This window comes from Macaca mulatta, chromosome 8 (genome assembly GCF_049350105.2).
Source record: "Macaca mulatta isolate MMU2019108-1 chromosome 8, T2T-MMU8v2.0, whole genome shotgun sequence".
NCBI lineage: Eukaryota > Metazoa > Chordata > Mammalia > Primates > Cercopithecidae > Macaca > Macaca mulatta.
Window position 1 is genome coordinate 10436575 of NC_133413.1, and position 22291 is coordinate 10458865.

Genomic DNA, 22291 nt, shown 5'->3' on the forward strand with positions numbered 1-22291 from the left:
TGAATTATACTCCCATCTCCTTATGCAGACTCTCCCCATCCACCTCCTTCTGAACGGGGACTGTGGTCTCCGCATCTGGGGAGGAGCTTTCAAAACTGACCTATGAATATGGAAAATCGGAGGGATCCTGCCCTCTGCCTGGAAATAACACAGAGACAGAAGCCGAAAGGAGGAAAAAGAACACTCGGAAAATGTTCTCTTTTCTATTCGTTTTCTGGGAGTAGCGCGTCCTGTATAGGCCCCAACCAAGGGCCTAGACTCACAAAATAATGTTGGATAAGGTTAAGAAAAAATATATGTTCCTTTGGGAAATCAGGTCCAATTACATCCTAGACTCCCAGGAGGTTTTATTCTCTCCCTTATTCTCCTACTTGGTGAGGGATGGTTCTGGATTTGCTGTTAATGTTTAGGTCTAATTATGACTCCTCCCAGCAGAAAAAAATCCTCATTGTCGGCTGGGTTTAGGCTGGAGAGTGAATCTCCATGTGGGGCGAGCATTGCCTCTTCAAGGGTCACCTTCCCTGGAACCTCCGAGACCACCAATGTGGTCTTCCCTTCCGCGCGCTGTCCGTCCCCTCCCCGTGATCCCCTTCCCTTCCCACACTCCTCTTCCTTTCACGGCGCTCCCCTTCCTCTCCCTGCGCGGACCCTTCCCTTCCCTGCCCTCTCCTTCCCTTCCGTCTTGCTCCCCTTCCCTTCCCTGTGATCTCCTTCCCTTCCCTGCACTCCCTTTCCCTTCCCCGCGCTTCCTTTCCCTTCCCCGAGCTCCCCTTCCCTTCCCGGCGCTCCCCATCCCTTCCCCGCGTTCCCCTTCTCTTTTCCTCGTTCCCTCACCCTTCCCCGCCCTCCCCTTCCCTTCTCCCGTGCACCCCTTCCCTTCCTCGCGCTGCTCTCTTTTAACCTTACAAGCACAGTTGAGGTGAGCTGGATCTTCCCAAGGACCCTCACTGAGCATCAGGCAAGAGTCACAGGTGACAAGTAACCACTAAACAAGGAAATAGAAACAGCCGAGCTGCCAGGGGCCTTCCCCCCGCCCGCCTTCTCCCGTGTGTTCTGAGCTATTTCCGCCCTGGGCCCAGTGGGTTGGCACAGCCTCCAGACACCGTCCCCAAATTCTCCATTTCTCAGCCCCTTCCCTCAATAGCTTGCCGGCTTTTCCAACTAGGCCAAGAGGGATGAATCCCACCAGGCTGTTTCCCTGCCCCTTTCTGTTGCCTCTGAGAACCCTGATTCTTCTCCCCCTGGTGACTGATGCCAAAAATAGCCTCACCTTTTAGAGGAGACCACAACTCCACAGGGACAGCCATATACTTGTGGTACCAAAATAATCAGTTACTCAAACAGTTCCAGCTCTGGGATCAGAATGCCTGGGTTTATTATTATTATTATTGGCTCTTACTATCTGTAAACTTGTTAATATCTCCATGCCTCAGTGTTCTCATCTTTAAAATGGGGACAATAGTACCACCCCATTCACAGGGACTTGGTGAAGAATAAATAAAATGATATATATAAAACATGTCAAACAAAGATGGTTAAATAAAACTCCATAAGGTTAAATAACTGATGACTTAGCAATACCCAGCCCCGCCCCGGGGCCAGCCCACCTGGGTTTCCTAATCTGCCTGGTGCCCCTCCCTGTCCACTGACTCCCACCTCAGCCTTTATTCTTAAAACATCGGGTGGGGGGGAGGGGAGTGCTCAGAATTACGCCAAAGGCAGTTCTTGTCCAAACGGAAAGCTCCCACGTGGCTTCCTGTTTCAAAGCTCAGCATTCATCTGGACTTTGTTATATGGACAGGGGTCCTAGGCCCAGGGAGAAGGAAAGCTTAGGATGGAAACTATCTGGGATGTGGCCGCAGTGCTCTGGGGGCTGATTCGGTTAAACACAGACTCATCATCACAACTGCCTGCTCCTTCCTTATCACTCACAATCCACTTCCAAGTACATTGTCCCCCTCCACCTCCCCTCACTGCTTCCGCTCCATATTCTCTTTCTCTCCATATTACAGATACAGAAACGAAGCCTCACAGAGGCCAGGTGACCTCCTTCCCTGGGGAGTGGCAGAGTTGCGCCTGGCCTGCTGTGGGCCCCAGACTCATGGGCTTCTCACCACAGCCCCTGGCCAGCCTGCTGCCTCCCACTCCCAAACTCAACACGCCCCCTCCTGGGAAGCAAAACAGGCACTCATTGATTGCAGTCAGCCCTACATGGATGGAGAACTATATGGAGCCCTGTGGGATCTAGTTAACAGTGGATGGATGTGCCAGTCCTAGGAACAGCAAAGCAGGAGGAAGAGCTCCTGAGACAGAGACAGAGAGGGCACTGAAGTGAGTGCTAAGGGCAAGGCAGGCAGTGCAGCGAGCACAAAAGCTCGAAGGAAGGTCCCTGCCCAGAAGACCTACGGGGAGACATCAGAAAGGCAGGGTGGCTGAAATCATGGAAAAGCATGAGCCCTCGAAGGGAATGAGACTATAAGAAGAAGAGAAGACCAAACAAGTTCAGGTGATAGCTAAGGCTACACGTCTGGAGGAGAAATAATAGCAAAGGGAGGGAAAAGAAAATGCGGGGAATTACTGGGCACAGTGTCTCATGCCTGTAATCCCAGAACTCTGGGAGGCTGAGGCGGTCAGATCACCTGAAGTCAGGAGTTCGAGACCAGCCTGGCCAACATGGTGAAACCCCGTGTCTACTAAAAATACAAAAATTAGCCAGGAGTAGTGGTGGGTGCCTGTAAACCCAGCTACTCTGGAGGCTGCGACAGGAGAATCATTTCAACCCAAGAGGTGGAGGTTACAGTGAGCCAAGATCGCACCACGGCACTCCAGACTGGGTAACAGGGCGAGACTGTCTCAAAACAAAACAAAACAAAACAAAACAAAACAAAAAACACAAGAAAAAAGAAAAGAAAAAATGCATGGAATGGCTGGGCACAGTGGCTCATCCCTGTAATCCCAGCAGTTTAGGAGGCAGAGGCAGGAGGATTGCTTGAACCCAGGAATTCAAGATCAGCCGGGGCAATATAGTGAGACCATCTTTACAAAAAACAATTTTTTAAAAATTAGCCAGGCATGGTGGTGCTCACCTGTAGTCCCTGCTAGTCAGGAGGTTGAGGTGAGAGGATCACTTGAGCCCAGGAGTTCAAGGCTGCAGTAAGCTATGATCACACCACTGCAGTCCAGCCTGAACAACCAAGTGAGATGCTCTCTTAAAACATTTCTTAAATAAAAGAAAGTGTAGGACAAGCAGAATATGGCAACGAAAGCATTCAGGAAGGTCAGGCAGTGACAGAGAATGAGTGCCGTGATGCTGGGAGAGATCTTTGGGATTGGAAGGGACCAGTGCACTTTGGAAGGTGCCTATATCATGACATCTTCACTCTGTGAAGACTGGGGAAAAGTGAGGACTTTCCCACTCACGGTTGCAAAAAACAGTGTTTTGTAAATCTCATCCTCCATTGGAAGTCAAATTTTGGAGTCAGGAGGCATCCCAGTCATCACTGGCTTTGGGTGTACCATGAAGAGTTGGACTTCAAAGAATAATTTGTTCTGTGAAAAAGGAAGTGGCTCCAAGCAAGAGCTGACATCAGTGAATGAAGCTCTTCCCTTCACTGTACATCGCTATGACCTGGACATGTGGTGTTTACCCTCATGTATGGTTTCTGGTAAACCAAACTGGAGTCCATGACCAGGCTCAGCGCCTAAGTGAGGCTGCTTCTCTGCCTTGAGTCTAACTGCTTCCCCAGCTGGCTGATCTATACACCTGCCACACTCGTACTCACAGAGAGGGAGAGAGGTGGAAAGCAAGATGGGCAAGCCTTCCCAGAGAGACAACTCTGGCTCAGCCCATTCCTTTTGCCATCAGAGAGAAAGTCACATCTAGGTATGTGGCTTGTGACTTTTGCCACCCACAGTGACTCTGACCACTAGAAAATGTGGTCCAGTTGGTGTCTTGGAATCTGACCCCGTCAATTCAGAACATCGTTAATTGTCTAATGGAGGAGTAAGCCGGAGGGTAGCCCACAGAATATGTCTTCTTAACTCCACCCCAAATTCTCCCGAGCTACTAACAAATATAAAATGTGGATTAATGGCAGAGCAGAGCTGCTGCAGACACATTATGTGCACCAGAAGCCAGGGCGTCTACAGAGGACCCAACTGTGGCCAACTGAGTGACACTTTCAACAGCTCCACATTCACATAGGCATCCTATAGGGGTCAAGTGGTTTCCAAAATGTTGACAGATTTCTGTCATGGGTGCTTGTAATGGGTTTCCAGCATGCCTTGGAGTGAGTAGATGAGATGGAGTTAAATTTCCAGGCAAGACACTTATGTCCATTTCATGTGCAGACCACACTTTCCACAGTTGCATGCCCCTTTTCTCAACTTAATGAATAGGAGAATTTAAACTATTCTGATATAATAAAGAAGTAACATGGGATTTTTACTATTTAAAAGTTGCAACAATATAGAAATGCATACTGTAGAAAATAAACATCTTCTGTAATGTCTTCCCCTCCTCTGCTGAAAACATCAGTATTAACAATTTGGAATAGGGTTTCCCCCAGTTTTTCCATGCATATACTAAACCATATATGTATGCATATATAGACTATTATATATACTTTTTTCTATTTAAAAGTGGGATTTTAAAAAATGGGGTGCTACAGTTTTGCAAATGGTTTTGACTTAATATCTCTTGCAACAAAGTTTTTTAAAGTGACTGTGTGTAAATTAACACTGTATAAATAAAAGTGTTCTAAGACTTATACAGATTTCCTTAAAGTAGTGCCTGATGCAAGTATTTGTACTCTGTGGTCATGGCCTCCTCTTTATCATCTGCCTCAATCAGCAATAACCCCCAGCTAATGATGTAACAGGTCATGATTCTGAAGGGTTCTATGTCCAAAGAAACTACCCCCAACCACCCAGGAGTCTCTCATCTATTACCTACATGGGCATCAGTTGTGGACAGATCAAGACAGTGGCCTTGGTGTATAGTTAAAAACAAAGCAAAACTGTGTGCACTCAAAACAGGCACATCATGTACTGAGTTCCTTCTCTGTGCCAGCTGCTGTCCTGAATGGTATATATCACTTCATTGAATAGCAATGCATGTATTGTCTTAGTCAATTCAGGATGCTATAACAAAATACCACAAAGTGGGTAACACAGTCTTATAAACAACAGAAATTTATTTCTCACAGTTCTAGAGGCTGGGAAGTCCAAGATCAAAGTGCTGGCAGCATTGGTGTCTGGTGACGGGACCACTTCACCAGAACTGGTGTCTGGTGAGGGTGGAAGGGACAAGACTCCCTAGGATCTCTTTTATAAGGCATTAATCCCATTCACATGGGCTCCACCCTCGTGAACTAATCACCTCTCAAGGTCCCACCTGCAAATACTCTCACATTAGGGGTTAAGATTTCAACATGTAAATTTTAAGGAGGAAACCAATGTTCCATCTATAGCATCTATAGTACCTTTGAGGTAGGTACCATTGCTATTCTTACATAAATGGGGAAAAGCATAGGAAATTTAGTAATCTGCCCAAGGTCAACAGCTGGTAAGTGGCAGAGGAAGACATACAAAGAATATGAAGAATAAGAGATGGAGCAGATTAGGCACCAAGAGTTGCTTGTAATTCTCAGGGCACCTGGCAGTGGCCCCTTGCAGTATCATGAGGTATTCCATGTGCTCACAGCAACCCCATGGATTAGCAGATGAGGAATCAGAGAGGGGACATAATTGCAAGTGTCAGAGCCAGATTTGAACCCTTAACTTTGGAGCTCATTCTGTTAATTACTGCACCAAGGCAAATCACTATGGGAAGGACAGACTATACTCACAGAGCTCTACAGGCTGTGGAGCGCTTACCTGGAGGGCAGCAGAAGCTAGAAAGAAAGTTTTAGAAGGGGTCAGGGAGAGCCAACAGTGAGGCTTGGGAAGCCTCCTTAGATGACTCCAGAATGTCCACCTCTAACCACCAGGGTAGAGCTCCTGCCTGATATGATGCTTTCTCACTTAGGATAGGGGTCCTTAGCCAGCAGTCCAAGTCTGGAGATCCTCTCAAATGGGTGACTAAATCAGTCACCATCCCTCTCTCCTTTCATCATCTTGACTCCCACCTCGACCCTATACCTTCCTTGTGCAGCTATCTGTCTCCCTGCCTATCCTCACTGCCCTCTCCTCTGCCATCAGCTGTCCTTGAAAACATTTTAGAATATAAGAAACTGAAGTGTCACTATCTCACTCAAAGGTTAGGGAAGGCTAGTTTAGGGCAATAAAGAAAGCAGTTATAAGACAGTGGGGAAATCAGATTTTTCTTTTGACGTAATAATGCTAATTTGGATTCCTCGGTGTGATTTTTGATGGTTGGGATTTACAGGTGTTCGCAGTCCTTTTGTGATGGCTACAGCTTGATATCATACAACATTGACAGGAAGTATGACAGAGAAGGAATCTCAGGCTGGAATTGCTGCCAGGAAGCCAGAAGGCATCCCTGGACTGCGATCAATATAGAGCCTTCTTTTCTTCACACTGCTCTTGGCTAGAGTCTGTCTTCTTTGAACTTCTATAATATATAGAAACTGCAAGAGAAGACAAGAAAAATGATTACAGGAGCCCTAGGGGATGAGAGCCCTGAGTTGGCATTAACTGGGCATAAGACTTTATCAAAAACACTATCACTGACAAATTCTTCTGACCCAGAGACACAAGCAACAGAAAGTTGAGTTTAAAGCAGACTGCAGGGGCAAACAATCTCACAAAATCTGAGACTTTGCCCCCAGGAGATGGGTAAATAAACTTGTTATCAATCATCCATTTCTAGTGTGTTGGACTAAGTGGGCAGGCCTTTTACGACATGACAATAGGACTGTCAGAGAAAGTGAGAAGTCTCAGGGGCTGCAGGAAAAACCCTCCATGGAGTGATGAGCCTTCTGTTCTTTGGGCAATAGCAACTGGATTGATACATTTGGGGAGTGTATGCATAAGCATAGGAGAGGTCTTCCAAAAGTTTGTGGAAAAGTCATATTAGGCATGGATTTCAAATTTTTTGCACCAAAATATACTTGTAATTACTTGTTATAACATGTTTGAACATGATCTAGCACTAAGACATCAGTTTGAAAGAGCCCCTTTCACAGCAACCTGAATTCTGCTAAAATTGAAGCAAGAACAAACACCAAATTTGTGGTGAAGCTTGGGTGGAATGGTGAAATCACTGATACTTTATAAAAAGTTTAAGGGGACAATGTCCCAAAGAAATAAGCAGTTTACAAGTGGATAACTTACTTTAAGAAGGAACAAGACGATGTTAAAAATTACACCTGCAATGGTAGACCATCCACATTAATTTGCAAGGAAAAAAGTAAGCTCGTTCATGCACTAATTGAAGAGGGCTAATTATTTACAGGAGAAACAATAGCTAACCCATAGACATCACAATTGGTTCAGTGTATACAACTCTGACCGAAAAATTAGAGTTGAGCAATCTTTCCATTCAATGGGTGCCAGAACTATTATACCCAGATCAGCCGCAGACAAGAGCAGAGCTTTCAGTGGAAATTATAAATAAGTGGAATCAAGATCCTGAAGCACTTCTTTGAAGAATTGAAACAGGAGATAAACCACAGCTTTACCAGTACAATCCTGAAGACAAAGCACAATCAAAGCAATGGCTACCAAGACATGGAAATGGTCCAGTCAAAGAAAAAGTGAACTGGTCAAGAGCCAAGGTCATGGCGACAGTTTTTTGGGATGCTCACACACAAAAAGATGCCATAGGCTGCATCAGTTCTCTTTAGGCAAATTAGAGAAATAACCCAAAATGGTGGCAGGGGAAGGGTGCAGGAGAGACCTACAGCAAATACCAGTGGCAAAATTAGCTTTGAATACATGAAAAAAATGCTCTCCTCTTCCTTTACCCTGCCACCCCCAACATCTACAATATACACCAATCTACTAAAATTCAAGATGTTCTGTCAAATGTTTAGTTTTGTTTTTTTTTTTTCAGCAGCAGTCGTTCAGAGCACATGATATTTTATTTTTCTGCATTATGTCATTTCAGGTTTATTTGTCATCACTGAAAAAAAAAAAAACAAACATTGATTCTGTAACTGCCTGATGGGTTTCTCTTGCAGGCTACCCAGGTAGACCTGGTTTATCAAGACAGGGGAATTGCAATAGAAGGTTTAATACATACAGAGCCAGCTAAATGGGAGACTGGAGTTTTATTATTACTCAAATAAGCTGTCCCAAAAATTCAGATACTGAAATTTTTATAAAATAGTTTGGCAGGCAGGGGGCTGGGGAATGGGGAGTGCTGATAGGTTGGGTTGGGGATGAAATCATAGGTAGTCGAAGCTCTCCTCTTGCATGAGCCAGTTCTTGGGTAGGGAGCCACAAGACCAGATGAGCCAGTTTACTGGCCTGGGTGGCTCTGGTGGATCCATCAGAATGCAGAATGTTTTGGTCTATTACAAAATACCAACCTTAGGTTTTATAATAGTAATGTTATCTATAGGAGCAAATAGGGACGTTACTAGTCTTGTGGCCTCTGGCTGCATTACACTTGAGCCATGGTGGGGCTGTTTCAGGGAGGGGCTGTTAGCATCCATGTTTTAAAATTAAACTATAAACTAAATTCCTCCCAAAGTTAGTTCAGCCTACCCCCAGGAACGAACAAGGGCAGCCTGGAGATTAAAGGCAAGATGGAGTTGGTTAGGTCAGGTCTCTTTCATTGTCATAATCTTCTCACTGTTACAATTTTTGCAAAGGTGGTTTCAATTCAAAGGCAAAATTTGGTTTGTTGACTTAAAATCTTTACAGTTCTAATTTGCCAGTTACAGATAGAATGATTCCACTTTTTGAATACTTGACTTTTGTAAGTACTCATAGCTAGTATACAAATTGTAGATCATTTGAAATAGTCAAATAGTATTAGGAATTTCTGCTTCCGGCCATGATGGAGTAAAGAAACTGGATTTACCCTTTCATCTTCACTACAAAGCTGGGAAAAATAGACAAAACAATGGTTTTGAGACATTGAGCAAAAGGCAGTGAAGAACTGCAATTCTAACAATTTGGTAATAAATGAGGTGAGCCCTTTGATAGCCCTCATTTCTGGCCTGAAGAGTTTACAGGCTGCAGCACCGGGAGAAGGAACTCAGACAGAACCTGGAGGCTTCACTGAGCTAGGGGACAAACATCAAGAAATCTAGGATTCTTGGGGCCGAGTGTCAGAGAGAAGAGAACTATACTAAGGGAAACTCCAGATATTTGCAGAAGGGTCTCCTCAAGTCTTCAAATGAAGATTTAGCAGCACTTGCACTGGAGGAAACTAGTGGGAAAGAACCACCAGAGACAAGCAGGCAGAACAATCCCCAGAGCTCGCACAGAGCCAAAAGCAATTTGTGTGTCCCCAGTGGAAATAATTTCTAAACACATGGAGCATCAAGCAGAATCTTCGATAGGGTGCTGCTTTAATAGTGGGACCAGATTATAACTAAACTTAAAGACTATTGTGGGCCCATTTAGCAAAGCTTACACAAAAGGCTTGCAAAGGCCACATTTTCCCCAAGGGGAATGTATCCCAGAACAAAATATTTAAAGGAATACAAAAGCCTTCAGCCCCCAATAAAGTAACACTCACAATGTCAGATGTAAAATAAAAAGGTTACCAGTGTGAAAGATACAGGAAAATGTGACTCACTTCCGGAAGAAAAATGTATCAAAAAAAAAAAAAAGCATTAGGAAGATCAAACAATAACCCATAACCTTACCAACTAGAAATGCTTTTCAGTTAAGAATTAGAGTATTACCTTTTAGACTTTAATATGTATTTTTAAATTACTGATATTAAATGAACTATGAATGATCAAACCATTGGTACAACTTGGTGTCCTAGAGATTTTTTTCCTCTTTATGTATCTTAAGCACTTTCTTATGTGTATTTCGCTTTTCTGCTTGTAAGAACCAACACTCACTTGGCTTACCTTATGTAATGGGAAGTATATTAGAAGTATGAAAAGGAAATATGATTCTCAGCTAAATGAACCAAGGGAGGAAGAAAGCCAAATAATTGGACCTCACAGGGAATGAAGGACCAAGAGTGCAGCCAGGCTCTGAAGGCAAGTGCGCTGGGGCCCCAGAGCCTCTCCTGCTCCTCAGCAGAAGCTGTTAGTGAGTAAGTGTTCCCTCTGATGCCCTGCCTTTGGGAGACCTACCCCTCATTATCTCAGTCTTCTTCTCTTCGTACATCTTCTGGCTTTTTCTGTTGTACAGAATGGCTTCTGTCCTGGATCACTCAAATCTGTCCTACATGCTGATTAGTGTTGTCTATTCTAGAATTTCATATAAATGGAATCATATACCATGTACTTCTTTCACTGAGCATCATGTTTTTGAAATTAATTCAGGGGCCCACAAAAGTTTTCTTAAAGGATCAGACAGTAAATATATTAGGTTTTGGGGGGTGGCCAAACCTAGTCTCTCCCAAGTACTTAGTTCTGCTGGTGTAGCCAGAAGATTTAAAATACAAACAAGATTCTGTAATTTTTTAAAAATCCCAAACTTAATAATATTCTTTTTCAGTAGATGATCTCCATTAATATTTCATAGCCATACAGAATGCTGGGGATGAAACAAAATTTGGAAACCATCCTGCATTCACCAAAAGGCAGAGTCCCTCCTACTATATTCCTCTGTGGCCTCTGAGCATTTCCAGGAGACACCTCATTGTAACACAAGATCCAATGATAACTCAACCATTTACCACCTGAACCATGGCAACAGGCCATAAATGTCTGCCTCAATCTTCCTGACCATCTTAGAGACAAAATCACCTTTCTGAAATAATATACCAACACAGGAGGTGCTTGAAATACACTGATTTCCCGACCAATTCAGTGTCCTTCATTCTATGTATCTACCTTCCACTCTCTCTGGCATAATCAAATAGATCTGCTAATTATCCTGAGATTTTTGTGATCCTGCCTACCTGAGTCCAACGCCCTACTTTTTATCTTGTTCCCTATGTCACAATGTCACAGCTTCCCTGCCTTGGCTGGGAAGATTCCATTCACTTGCCTCCCCTCACCCCCCGAGTATTCACTGATAGCTATAAGCATCCTTTTGTGTTTCTTCTAACTTTTATGAAACTAGAGTTTACCTTTTTCGTACAGATTCCTAAAGGGAGAATTTCATTGTAAACAAGAATCTAGTCCTTCAATTGCTTTTCTTGGCGTCTGAGTTGTCTCTTTTTACCTTCCTTTTATGTAGGAAAGGCTTCTGTGTGCACTGTCACCTGAAGTTTACCGGAGAGTCACTCATCCAAAAACATGTGTTTACCATACTTAAAAGTGTTATCGCTAGGATCTTATTAGAACTCCCCTGGAGACAGGGACACTTTAATTAAATGTTGCAAACATCTATGGAGCCTTACCGTACTCACATTATTTTGCGAGGTGTTGGTACGAATACAGAAATGGATATGATAAAGGCAACGTTCCAGTGTGTGCACTGTGGTGGAGAAAATAAATAAAATCTTTGCCTTGTTGAAGGCATCCCATTAATTAAAGAGATAACATTTCCCCCAGAACTAGTTACCTGTTTAAGTTTGGGTCCCACACAAAAACCGATAAATAGATAGCAGATCTATCTTCTGGTATCTAATATCTATCTCTCATATCCCTCCCTCCCTTCCTCCCTCCATCCCTCCATCCATCCCTCCATCCATCCATCGGGTCCCACACAAAAACCGATAGATAGCAGAGCTATCTTCTGGTATCTAATATCTATCTATCTATCTATCTATCTAGTATCTAATTATCTATCTATCTATCTATCTATCTATCTATCTATCCATCCATCCATCCATCCATCCACCCATCTATCCATCTATCATCCATCTGTTTATCTCAGAAAGCAGAGGTAGGGTATGAAGAAGAGATGGGACAATACAGTACAAAGTCCTCCCCTCCAGCCAAGTTTTTCAAACTCCTTGTCCATACAACATTGATGACCCTAACTTCAGCTCTTTACACATTTCTTTTCCCCGTGAGGCTGAGCTGCTTGAGGGCAGGTCACATCTTTCCACTACCCTCCTTGCCGGCACCTACGGCTTCCTAATGGAGACCCTACAGGTAACCCACGTGAGCGCGTACTCCGCGGCAGACACGCCCAGGCGGGCTTTACTCACATCCAATCACTTAGTACGCACACTCCCTCCAGCCAATGAGCGAATACGTACTCCTTTCTCCACCTCCCGCCGGGCGGCCACCGCCCCCTCAGCCTCTGGTCGTCCCGTCACCGCCCCAGGTTGCCCCGCCCTGCTCCGCCCTCTCACCGCCGCGTGCTCGAGGAGCGAGTCGCGCGCCACTGACGTCACCAGCACGCGCCCCGTCTGCAGCAGTCAGCCTGCGAGGGAGTTACGCTGGTCCTGATTCTCGTGGAGTCTCCTGCCCGCCCAGTGGCCGCAGTCACCCAGGTCCAGAGGCCGCGGTATCACAGGCTCTCCGACATGTCTATGCTGGCTGAGCGTGAGTGTCAGAAGCAGAGGCCCGACCCGGGCGCGTCGGTGAAGATGCTGGGTGACCCGCACGGCAGTCCCAAGTGACTGGGAGCGCGGGTTCCAGGCGCGCCTGGCGCATGGGGTCGGGGGACCGGGGAGCCGAGCCTGGCTCTGCTTGTCCTGCTCGCCGCAGAGCTCCCCGAAAGTTGGCCGCGGGTCTGCTAGTGAGAAAGACCGCGAGTGTCTCCCGGAGACGCCTTCCTCACAGTCACCCTGGGGCGCGCGCGAAGTGGGTCAGAACACCGGGTCCCGCGACTGGCCCCGCCGCCGCCCTTTGTGGGGACCCGGACTGGTTGCTTCACTGCCCCCAGACCTCAGCTTCCTCAGGTTAAAAAGAGAAGGTTGAGCAAAAGGATCACTTCGAACTGTAATCACATTGTCCAAGATGTCTTGGACCCAGAAAAAGAAAAGCAAAGGAGTTAGAAGTCTCAAATATGGGACGTCAGCCACTTAGCGGGGGAGTGCAGGGCTAATGCGTAATTCTAAATGAGATCGGCGTTTTTGATCTTGTTGGCCACAGCGCCCGGTCCTGCCTGTTTACCTTTGACATTTACCTTCACTTTGTGGAGCGGGTGAAACCCCTGTCTCTGGAGAGGCTGCTGAACTTCTGAATTGTGCCTGCAGCTAAGGTCGCTTGCCACCAGATGGCAGTCGTGCTTTGATCCTGAAAAGCGGGTCCTTCTTGTGAGTTGTATAGTGAGCAATGAACAGAAACAGCTTATTTAACAGATCAACCAGACCAGCACAGCGATTTTGTGAAATAAATGCTGTTAGCACTCTTTTCTAAGAGGATGGAGGACTAGGAGCACAAAACAAAATGGGTCAGTCATCATCCCGGTTTTACAGGGGCAGAAATTGACGTTCAAAGGAAAATAATTTGCCCCTAGTCATTGAGCTAGAAAATGGCAAAATCGATCCAGTTATCTCTGTATCTTTATATTCTTGCCAGTAAGACCAGCGGAGACCCATAGAAATGAGTATGTTTTAGACTGAACCCGTGGGTTCTATTTTTTCACCAGTAAAAAATCAGGAGTCAGGGTTAGAGCCTAGATAGCTAAGATCTCTTCTGGTTTTCGTATTTGATGTTTGCTCAATTCAGCATGCACTTGGCGACTTTGGCCCTAATTCTGCTATTCATTTATGTCTGTTCCTTTGATCGGTGTTTGTGAGGCCACTAAAATCTTCTCTTACTATCTTTATCTCCAGGTGGCCTTAAATCAATGAGATGGTGAACATGAACATAGTTGGAAAAATCTGTAGAGGTGTAAAATACTATTTGTAGACATCCGTAATTCAGATTGCATGATTTCAAGAGAGTGTTTTCAGTTCTCCTTTCCCAACGTTATTCCAAATTGTCAAATCCTTGTCATTATAATATGTAACATTTTGTGTTTTTTTTTTCTCCATAATTTGCCAAATGGGTATAGCATCTTCTGTAATTAGATATTTAGGATTGGTGTTGTTAAGAAGAAAAACCTTAGACAAATTAAACAGTTTGATTGAGCAAAGAATGATTCAAGAACTAGGCAACCTTCAGAACTAGAACAGGTTATAAGAACTCCAAGCCTATGCTGTCAGGCAGTATTTATGGACAGTAAACGTAAGTGAGGTACAGAGACAACTTGGTTAGGGCTACCGCTCTGATTTGCCTTATTTGAATCAGCTGGCTGCCTGTGATTGATGCTCAGCTGCTGTAAAGGATTGAGACTCAGTTATATGTTACAAGAGTGTACTCCTACGATAGGCTTTCGCTTCGCTTAAGTTCTAACGTAGGTTGTAGTTCCTTACGTAAGGACTCAAGTACGGAGGCCTCCTCAGGCCAAATTTAGTATAATAATTCGCTCCTTCTGATCAACCTCTGAATTTTGAGAGATTGTTTAAAACTTTTGCTCCTGGCTCTTGGGACTCAACACGCCCTTTAGAGTAAATGGGATCCTAGCATAAGTCATGTGGCATTGAGCTGTTGTGTGGATGGTTTTTATTGGATTTGCCCAAAAGTATCCCGACAGATCCATTTACAGTTAGATCTCCACATAGGAGTAGCTGCTAGAGGATGGTTAAATACATCCCAAATAGTGATTCTGCAGATTTAGGGCATTCTACCTGAAGTCCAGCGCCATGCTGTAAACACTGCTATTCCAGATCGTGTCAAGGGTCCTCAAGATCATCCCGAGATTCAGCGATGTGCTGGGGGATTCAGGCACAGGACTCAGCATGTAGTCGCACTCACTGCTAAGATTATTATAGCAAAAGGATGCAGAACAAAGCCGGCAGAAGGAAAAGATGCATGGGACAAAGTCCAGAGTAAGGCAGGCATCAAGCTTCCAGAGCCCTCCCCCAGGGAGTCACACATGACACGCTTAGTTCCTCCAGTAGTGAGTTCTGACAGCAAATGTGGAATGTTGCCCACCAGGGAAGCTAGTGAGAGACTCAGTGCCAGGGATTTCCTGGGGGCTGGGCACATAGACACCCTCTACCTGGCAGGCCCCAAAATTCCAGGCTCCTAGAAGGAAAGCAGGCATTCAGCATAAACCATATCATTTGTGTAAACAGGAACAATGAGCCACTCTTATCAGTTCTGCGAATGGTAGGAACCCTTGGGTTCCCTGTTATAAACAGGCCTTTCAAAGGATAGCAGTCAGGCCTGCTCTGTTAGTGAACAAAGCTGAGATCTGAGCACAGAACAGACTGTGGCATGAGAATTACAAAGGACATGTAAAAGGTGAGCCAATTGGAAGAGCTCGGAGGCAGTCTTTTCCTTACCATGATTTTCCACACCTGGAAACTTGCGTGGCATTAGAGCCGGGAAGTGTTCCAGGGAAGCAGGGTTCTGGTCAAGTAAGTCTGGGAAGCAGGCAGGCCTGCTCTGGCCTCCCCTAAGAGGATCTGCACATTTGCATAGTAAAGTTTCCAGGAGATTCTTCAGTATTTTGTTTAACCCAGTGTTACTCATTTTCAATGGGAAACTGCCCCCCTTCCCTTTTAGCATCCTTGTTTGGAAACACTGGTGTGATCCCATTGATTGAAGCTAACTGCCATTTCCCCGGGGGAGAGGAACTGACCTCGAATAGCTAATCTCTCGTGTAGGCATTATCGTTTGTTTTATATAAGTATGTAACATGAAGTGTGTGCAGTTCTTATTGCAGAGTGTGAGCTTATTCTCAAAACTGTCTCCTTCATACAAACCCTAGTCAAAGAACCCTGGCAAGCACTGCATAGACACATGAACTCTGACACCCTGATGCCAGCTTGCATATAGAATACTGGCTAACAGGCTTCTCTCTGGTGTGTTGTTCCTTAGCAGAGGCAGTGTTATGCTGAGTATTTGCCAAGATAAGTGAAGTGGTAACTTAGATGGAACATTTTTGGGTCACCTTTTTTTTTTCTGCAAAACACTACAAATTCGAGCCCAGCTTGTTTTGCTTTGTTAGGTGGCCTTTTTTCTGCCTGTGTATTTGTAAAGGGTTTCCTATTTTTGCTGGAGGGTGCATAGTTATGGGCCTCTATTGATTCTATATGTGGCACAGTGAGCCCCTTTGCCAGGGGGTCGTGTTATTTTTTAATTATGTGATGAGATGGGCAAGGTAGGAGGGGTTGTGTTGATGGTTAGACAATGTGCTTACATTGATGTGGCAGATAAATGGTAATGATACCTCCAAATTTCTCATTTGGCCACAGTCTACTTTTGGGTTTCATATTCTTGTTCTTTGAACCTTTGGAGTTCTTTATTTTTGCCATAATTTTCCTTAAAACTACAGTGATAAACTTGAGTTCATAATGATCAGTAGTTTATATGCATTAAAAAAAGTTGCTTTGATGAGATTCAAAGCAGTTCGCTTAATTCAGTTATACTCCTTCCTTCCTTTTTTCCTCTCCCTCTTCTTTCCTCCTTTCTTCCCTCTTTCCATTCTTCATTTTTATTCATTTATTCCATTCACATATTTATTGAGTGCCTGCTGTGGGCACAGTGATTTTTTTATTTCTTGCAATGAAGCCTCAGAAAAAAGACATGAATATGAGCCCTAAGGACGTGATGGTCTAATGGGAAACCCGAAAGGTGGATGTAAATAGCTCTAATACAGTAGATGTTAAGAAACAGGTAAGTTATTCTAGAAGTTCATAGGGGAGTCAGAGGGCTTCAGGGCATCTCTGTGAGAGGGATGGAGTTGTTATTTTCTGTAGGTCATATGTGTGGAGGGTACAGTTGACTCTCCCCAAGAGTGTAATGACTATTCTATGTTGTGGATTAAGAACATAAGCTTTTAAGTCAGTAGGACCAAGGTTGGTTTAAAGGGTCTGGGTTTTGCTTGGGGATGTTGGACAAATTTGTTTCTCTAAGCCTCAGATTTTCATATCTGCCAGTGATGATGGTACTATCCACCCTTGTTGGGTTACTGTGAATCTTTATTATGTACAGCGTTTGGAGCAAGTCTCAGGTTGAACAATTGGCATTTATTATTTTAAGTGCATCCTTGGTATTGCATATTATTTTGTATGTAGTAACACATGGCAGTGGAAGCTGTAACTGCTGCCACTACCACTCCTGATGGTGATGAGGACGCTGGTGTCCACAGGGGCTTTCAGTTGTACTGATGGTGGAGTATGGAAGGCGCAGCTCCAGTGTATTGAGTATTTGCTTTGCCACATTATGAGGGAATATTTCAATTTTAATCTTAAGAGGTCAACTTATATGTCTAGAATGTACATTTATTAGGGAAACCAGGATAAATGATCCAGTCTGTTAACATTCTATTGAGGGTTGAATTAATTTCTGTATTGTAATGTATGTCATATTTTACAAACATACATAAAATACACAAAGTTATGCATGTATATGTTTGTGTGGTATTTTCCAGGTCTGAAAGGTAGTGCATTGCTGATGAGATGCTTTTTCATTTCTAGGTCGGCGGAAGCAGAAGTGGGCTGTGGATCCTCAGAACACTGCCTGGAGTAATGACGATTCCAAGTTTGGCCAGAGGATGCTAGAGAAGATGGGGTGGTCTAAAGGAAAGGTATTTTGGAGAAAAGCAGAAAAAATCTGAGCTATGAAAAGAGATTAGAAATTAGGGGAAAACTTCCTTCTTAGGAGACTGGAAGAAACTTATGCTTTGGATCAGTAAGTGATTTTGATCCAAAATCAAAAATTGTTGTGACCTTATAATGATAAGTTAGGATTGAACATAAGTGTCAACTGTCTATCATTTAAGCTGCCATGCTTAGCATCTTTTGTAGATTGTGAAACTAGGGCTACACGCTTTTTTCCCTTTCCATTTGTTCGTGACTCCAGTAGAGCTTCTGCTGATATCTCTACACTTAAATGGTTCTCGTTGAGGTTGTTAGTGATCTTTAAGTGCCAATCCAGTGGGGCCTTGTTTTGTTCTCATATTATTTCACTCCTCAGTGGTGCTGGATGTAATTGACTACTCTCCTTGAAATACTTCTGTCTTGGCCTCCACAGTACTATTGTCTCTTCTGTTCTTCCTTTTAACCTCACTTGCCACTCCTGAATTCATTGCTGTCTGTTCTTTCTGTAGACTTTTGATTATTAGAGCTCCTTGAGGCTCAACCTCAGGCCCTTTTTTGCACTCTGCTCCGGTGATCTCATTCATTCCCTTGCAACACTTTGGATTAGCTAAAGTCTGGGAACTGTCATTTTTCTGTATCTAGTCCAGTTCTGTCCTCTGAGCTCTAGATTTGTAAATTCAGTAGCCTACTTGATATTTCCACTTGAGTAAGCATCTCAAGGGTATCATTTCTATTATAAAACTCTTGATTCCCCCAAATGTATTTTTCCCAAGTTTTCCCCATTTTTCATACGTGTTACCATCTGCCACTTACACAAGCCAGAAACCTGAGAGTCATGCTTGGTTCCTCCACCCTCTCACCTCCTGCACCCCCAGTCATCATTCTTCTCCATGCAGGGCAGTGCTCTGCTTCAGCCACTGTCATCAGTTGCACTCATTGACTCATTAGACTCTCAACTGCCTCCCTTCCTCCCTCCTTTTTCTCTTCTGGCCCATTTTGCTATACAGCAGCCAGAATGATCTTTTAAAATATGGAAATTAGATCATGTCATTCTTAAAAGACCAGTGGTTTTCCATTGTATTTAAAATAAAATCCAAATTCCTTCCATAGGTTATGTGAGATCTAGCCCCTCCGTCATCCTATTTCCTTCATTCCTTCATTTGCGGAAGCCACCCGGGTGCCTGTGAGGTTTCCCAGTACACTGAGTTTTTCCCACCCAGGGTCTTTGCACTTGATCTTCCCTTACCTGGAAAATCTTACAGATGAGTGCTGATTGATACAGAGGACTTAGAGTCCTGCCCCGTGTTGTTTTGTGAAAGTATTTAATGGAGAGAATCATCCACTCAGAACACCTGCCATGGGCATCTGTGAGTTTTGTAGCAGTGCTCTGCTTCTGAGTATCAGTGAGAGGCATGTTCTAACTCTTTTTGTGTTTAATCTCCACAGGGTTTAGGGGCTCAGGAGCAAGGAGCTACAGATCATATTAAAGTTCAAGTGAAAAATAACCACCTGGGACTCGGAGCTACCATCAATAATGAAGTGAGCAGCAGTGTGCCTCCTGGGTGTCTTTGCATAATTGACTTTAGTCTTGTAAATGTAAAAATTTTAGTCCAGTCAGTTGATTGATTCATCCGTTTCTGACTGTTGGTGCAGCATTTCATTTTATTCACATTTCCTCTTGAACACTGACACTTTGAATGCATGGCACTGTAATTCGAAGTCCGTGGCCTACTGTGCTTTTCATTTTTAGTATCATTGTTCCGTTTTGCAAAGTATCTAAACTGGAAGTTTTCTTCCTCAGTTTTTGCAGCCAACAGAATCTGGTAGGAAATCTGGAGAATTACTTTAGGTAAATTGAATTACTTCGGTTAGTTCAGTATCTCTGAGTAGTGGATTGGCGGAGCTAAAATTTTTAGCCACTAAAGAAAGAGTTTATATAAGGTTGATTTCAAATGTAGTTGTTGAGAGATAGATAACACAGATATACTTATTTTCTTAGAAGAAGCATTGCCCAATAAACCTATTCCATATTGCTTTACCTTAAGTATTCTTAAAAATGCATAAGAATGTGAGTAAGGCAGATGCCCACATTGAAACCCTGCTTCCCACTGGTTTGGGAGATCTTCATTCTCTCATAAAATAATGAACTTATTAGGTAACCACCTCACAAATGGATGCTCATTGATTCAGGGGACTTGAGGTCCTTCCTCCTCCCCTTCCTCAGAGTTTTGTAAAATAGGAGTTGATGCAAGTAATTAGAATATTTTAATTTCTACTGAGCAAAGAAGAACATTTCTGTGTCTTTCATGGTTCTTGTCCTTTGAACTATGGAATTTCCCCTAGTGAGAAAAAAACAGTAATTTTATTGTGTTTTACTTTAACATTTAGCACACACGTTGCCTGTTGATTCTTTACTATAGATTGACTTGATTGACAGTCATTCACTTTTGAGATCAGGCCTTAAGCTTCCAGGAAGCCCCTTTTTAATATTGACCTGGATAAAGAGCATTTTAACTTTATATTATTTCTTGAATCCACTTAAATTTATCAAATAATATTTTGGTAAAACATTTAAAATTTCTTAACCACTGGATTTCCTTGATTCCAAAATATATCATCTCAGTCAGTGTAGGTAAACTACAGGCTTACCTCTCATTCATTTCTTTGATATTTTCAGGACAACTGGATTGCCCATCAGGATGATTTTAACCAGCTTCTGGCTGAACTGAACACTTGCCATGGGCAGGAAACCGCAGGTAGGGAAATTGGATGACATAAGCTGTCAGTGAAAATATGTTTATCTACTTTTTGTTTTTTGCTTTTGTTATTTTTAATTGACACATAATTCTACATATGTATTGAGTACAGTGTGATATGTCAATACCTGTGCACAATTTGTAATGTACACATGTGTTGTGTTCATCAGCACAATTAGCATACACATCACCTCAGACATTTATTATTTCTTTGTGTTGGGAACATTTGAAATCTATTCTTCTAGCTATTTGAAAATATACAATAAAATATTATTTACTATAGTCACCCTACAGTGCTATAGAACACTAGAGCTTTTTCCTCTTATCTAGTGGGACTTTTATATCCAGTAGCCAATCTTTAGCTATTCCCACCTAGCTATTCTCCTTACCTAGCTCTAATAACCACTATTCTGCTATCTACTTTTATGAGCTCAACTCTTTTAGCTTTTCCATATGAATGAGAATGTGCGATATTTATCTGTGCCTGGCTTATTTCACTTGATGTCCTCCAGGCTCACCCATGTTGCCTCAAATGGAAAACGCTCATTCTTTCGTAAGGGTAAATAGTATTCCACGGTGTGTATGCACCACATGTTGTTTTCCCGTTCATGTGTTGGTGGACACTTATTTTTATTCCGTATCTTGGCTGTTGTGAATAGTGCTACACTGAACGTGGGTTTGCCGGCACCTCTGCAACATGCTGATTTCCTTTCCTTTGGGTAATGCCGGGAGTGGATTGTTGGATCACATAGTAGTTCTATTTTTAACTTTTTGAGGAGCTGCCATACTGTTTTCTATAGTGACTACATCAATAGTGCATAAGATTTCCAATTTCTCCATATCCTTGCCAATACTTATCTTTCATATTTTCGATAGTAGCCATCCTAATGGGTGTGAGATGATGTCTCGCTGTGATTTGGATTTCCATTTCCCTAATGACCAATATTAAGCATCTTTTCATCTGCTTATTGGCCATTTTTATATCTTCTTTGAAGAAATGTCTATTTAAATACTTTGCCCATTTTTAATTGGATTTTGTTGTTGTAATCTGCAAGCACTTTTGTAAACATTCTAGTTTATAAACAGTCTATTCCTTGTGTATCATGTGTGAATAATCAAAAGATATGTGGTAGATTGAAAGAGAATTTTGTGGAGTGAAATAATGAATTAGACTTGAGTTCAGCAAATATTTATTGAGCTGTGTGCTGGGTACCAGTTTAGGTGTGAGGATGTGCAGGGGTGTCAGGCACAGTCCTGCTTGGATGTACCTAGCAGAATATGCTGGTAATTACCTGGTAAAATCACAGCACACATCTAACCATAGGAAGGTTTATTGCAGTGCTGTGTGTGGAAGTGAGCCCAAAAGCATGAAGGGAAAGGTGCTTTGTTGGTACTTTTTCTAACCAGATTGGACTTTTTGTTGGAATGTATAACTTGGACAGTTTTCCTTATCCATAGGATCATGATTTTGAAATATCCTAACAGTTCTGTATGTGGTCCTAATATGAAGGCCAATAATTTATTAGCAGAAGAAAAAGATAAGGAAAATGTTTTCTGAAAATACCGAGTGACTCATATTAGGAAATACAGGATCTATGAAGTAGTAAAGTTCAAGGACACTATTCCTTACTAATTATACACAGAAAACATCTTGATATTTATGATCACACTTGAACTCAGTAGAAATACAGATAAGAATGTAAGCTTGGCTGGGCACGGTGTAATCCCAGCACTTTGGGAGGCTGAGGCAGGCAGATCACCTGAGATCGGGAGTTCGAGACCAGCCTGACCAACATGCAGAAACCCTGTCTCTACTAAAAATACAAAATTAGCCGGGCGTGGTGGTGCATGCCTGTAGTCCCAACTGCTTGGAGGCTGAGGCAGGAGAATTGCTTGAACCTGGGAGGCAGAGGTTGCAGTGAGGCGAGATCGCACC

At 43.3% G+C, this 22291-nt stretch overlaps 1 protein-coding gene across 2 annotated transcripts in view; it reads left to right on the forward strand.

Moving 5' to 3' along the window:
* The first annotated feature begins 12380 nt into the window (after positions 1 to 12380).
* Positions 12381 to 22291, forward strand: part of PINX1 (PIN2 (TERF1) interacting telomerase inhibitor 1) — a 76063-nt gene continuing 66152 nt past the window's right edge. For both annotated transcript variants that reach the window (XM_001089816.5, XM_015144762.3), the window contains exons 1-4: positions 12381 to 12542; positions 17477 to 17586; positions 19046 to 19138; positions 20277 to 20355. In XM_001089816.5, coding sequence (XP_001089816.2) covers positions 12524 to 12542; positions 17477 to 17586; positions 19046 to 19138; positions 20277 to 20355 — 301 coding nt within the window. In that variant the 5' untranslated portion in view covers positions 12381 to 12523. The remainder of the gene's footprint in view (positions 12543 to 17476; positions 17587 to 19045; positions 19139 to 20276; positions 20356 to 22291) is intronic.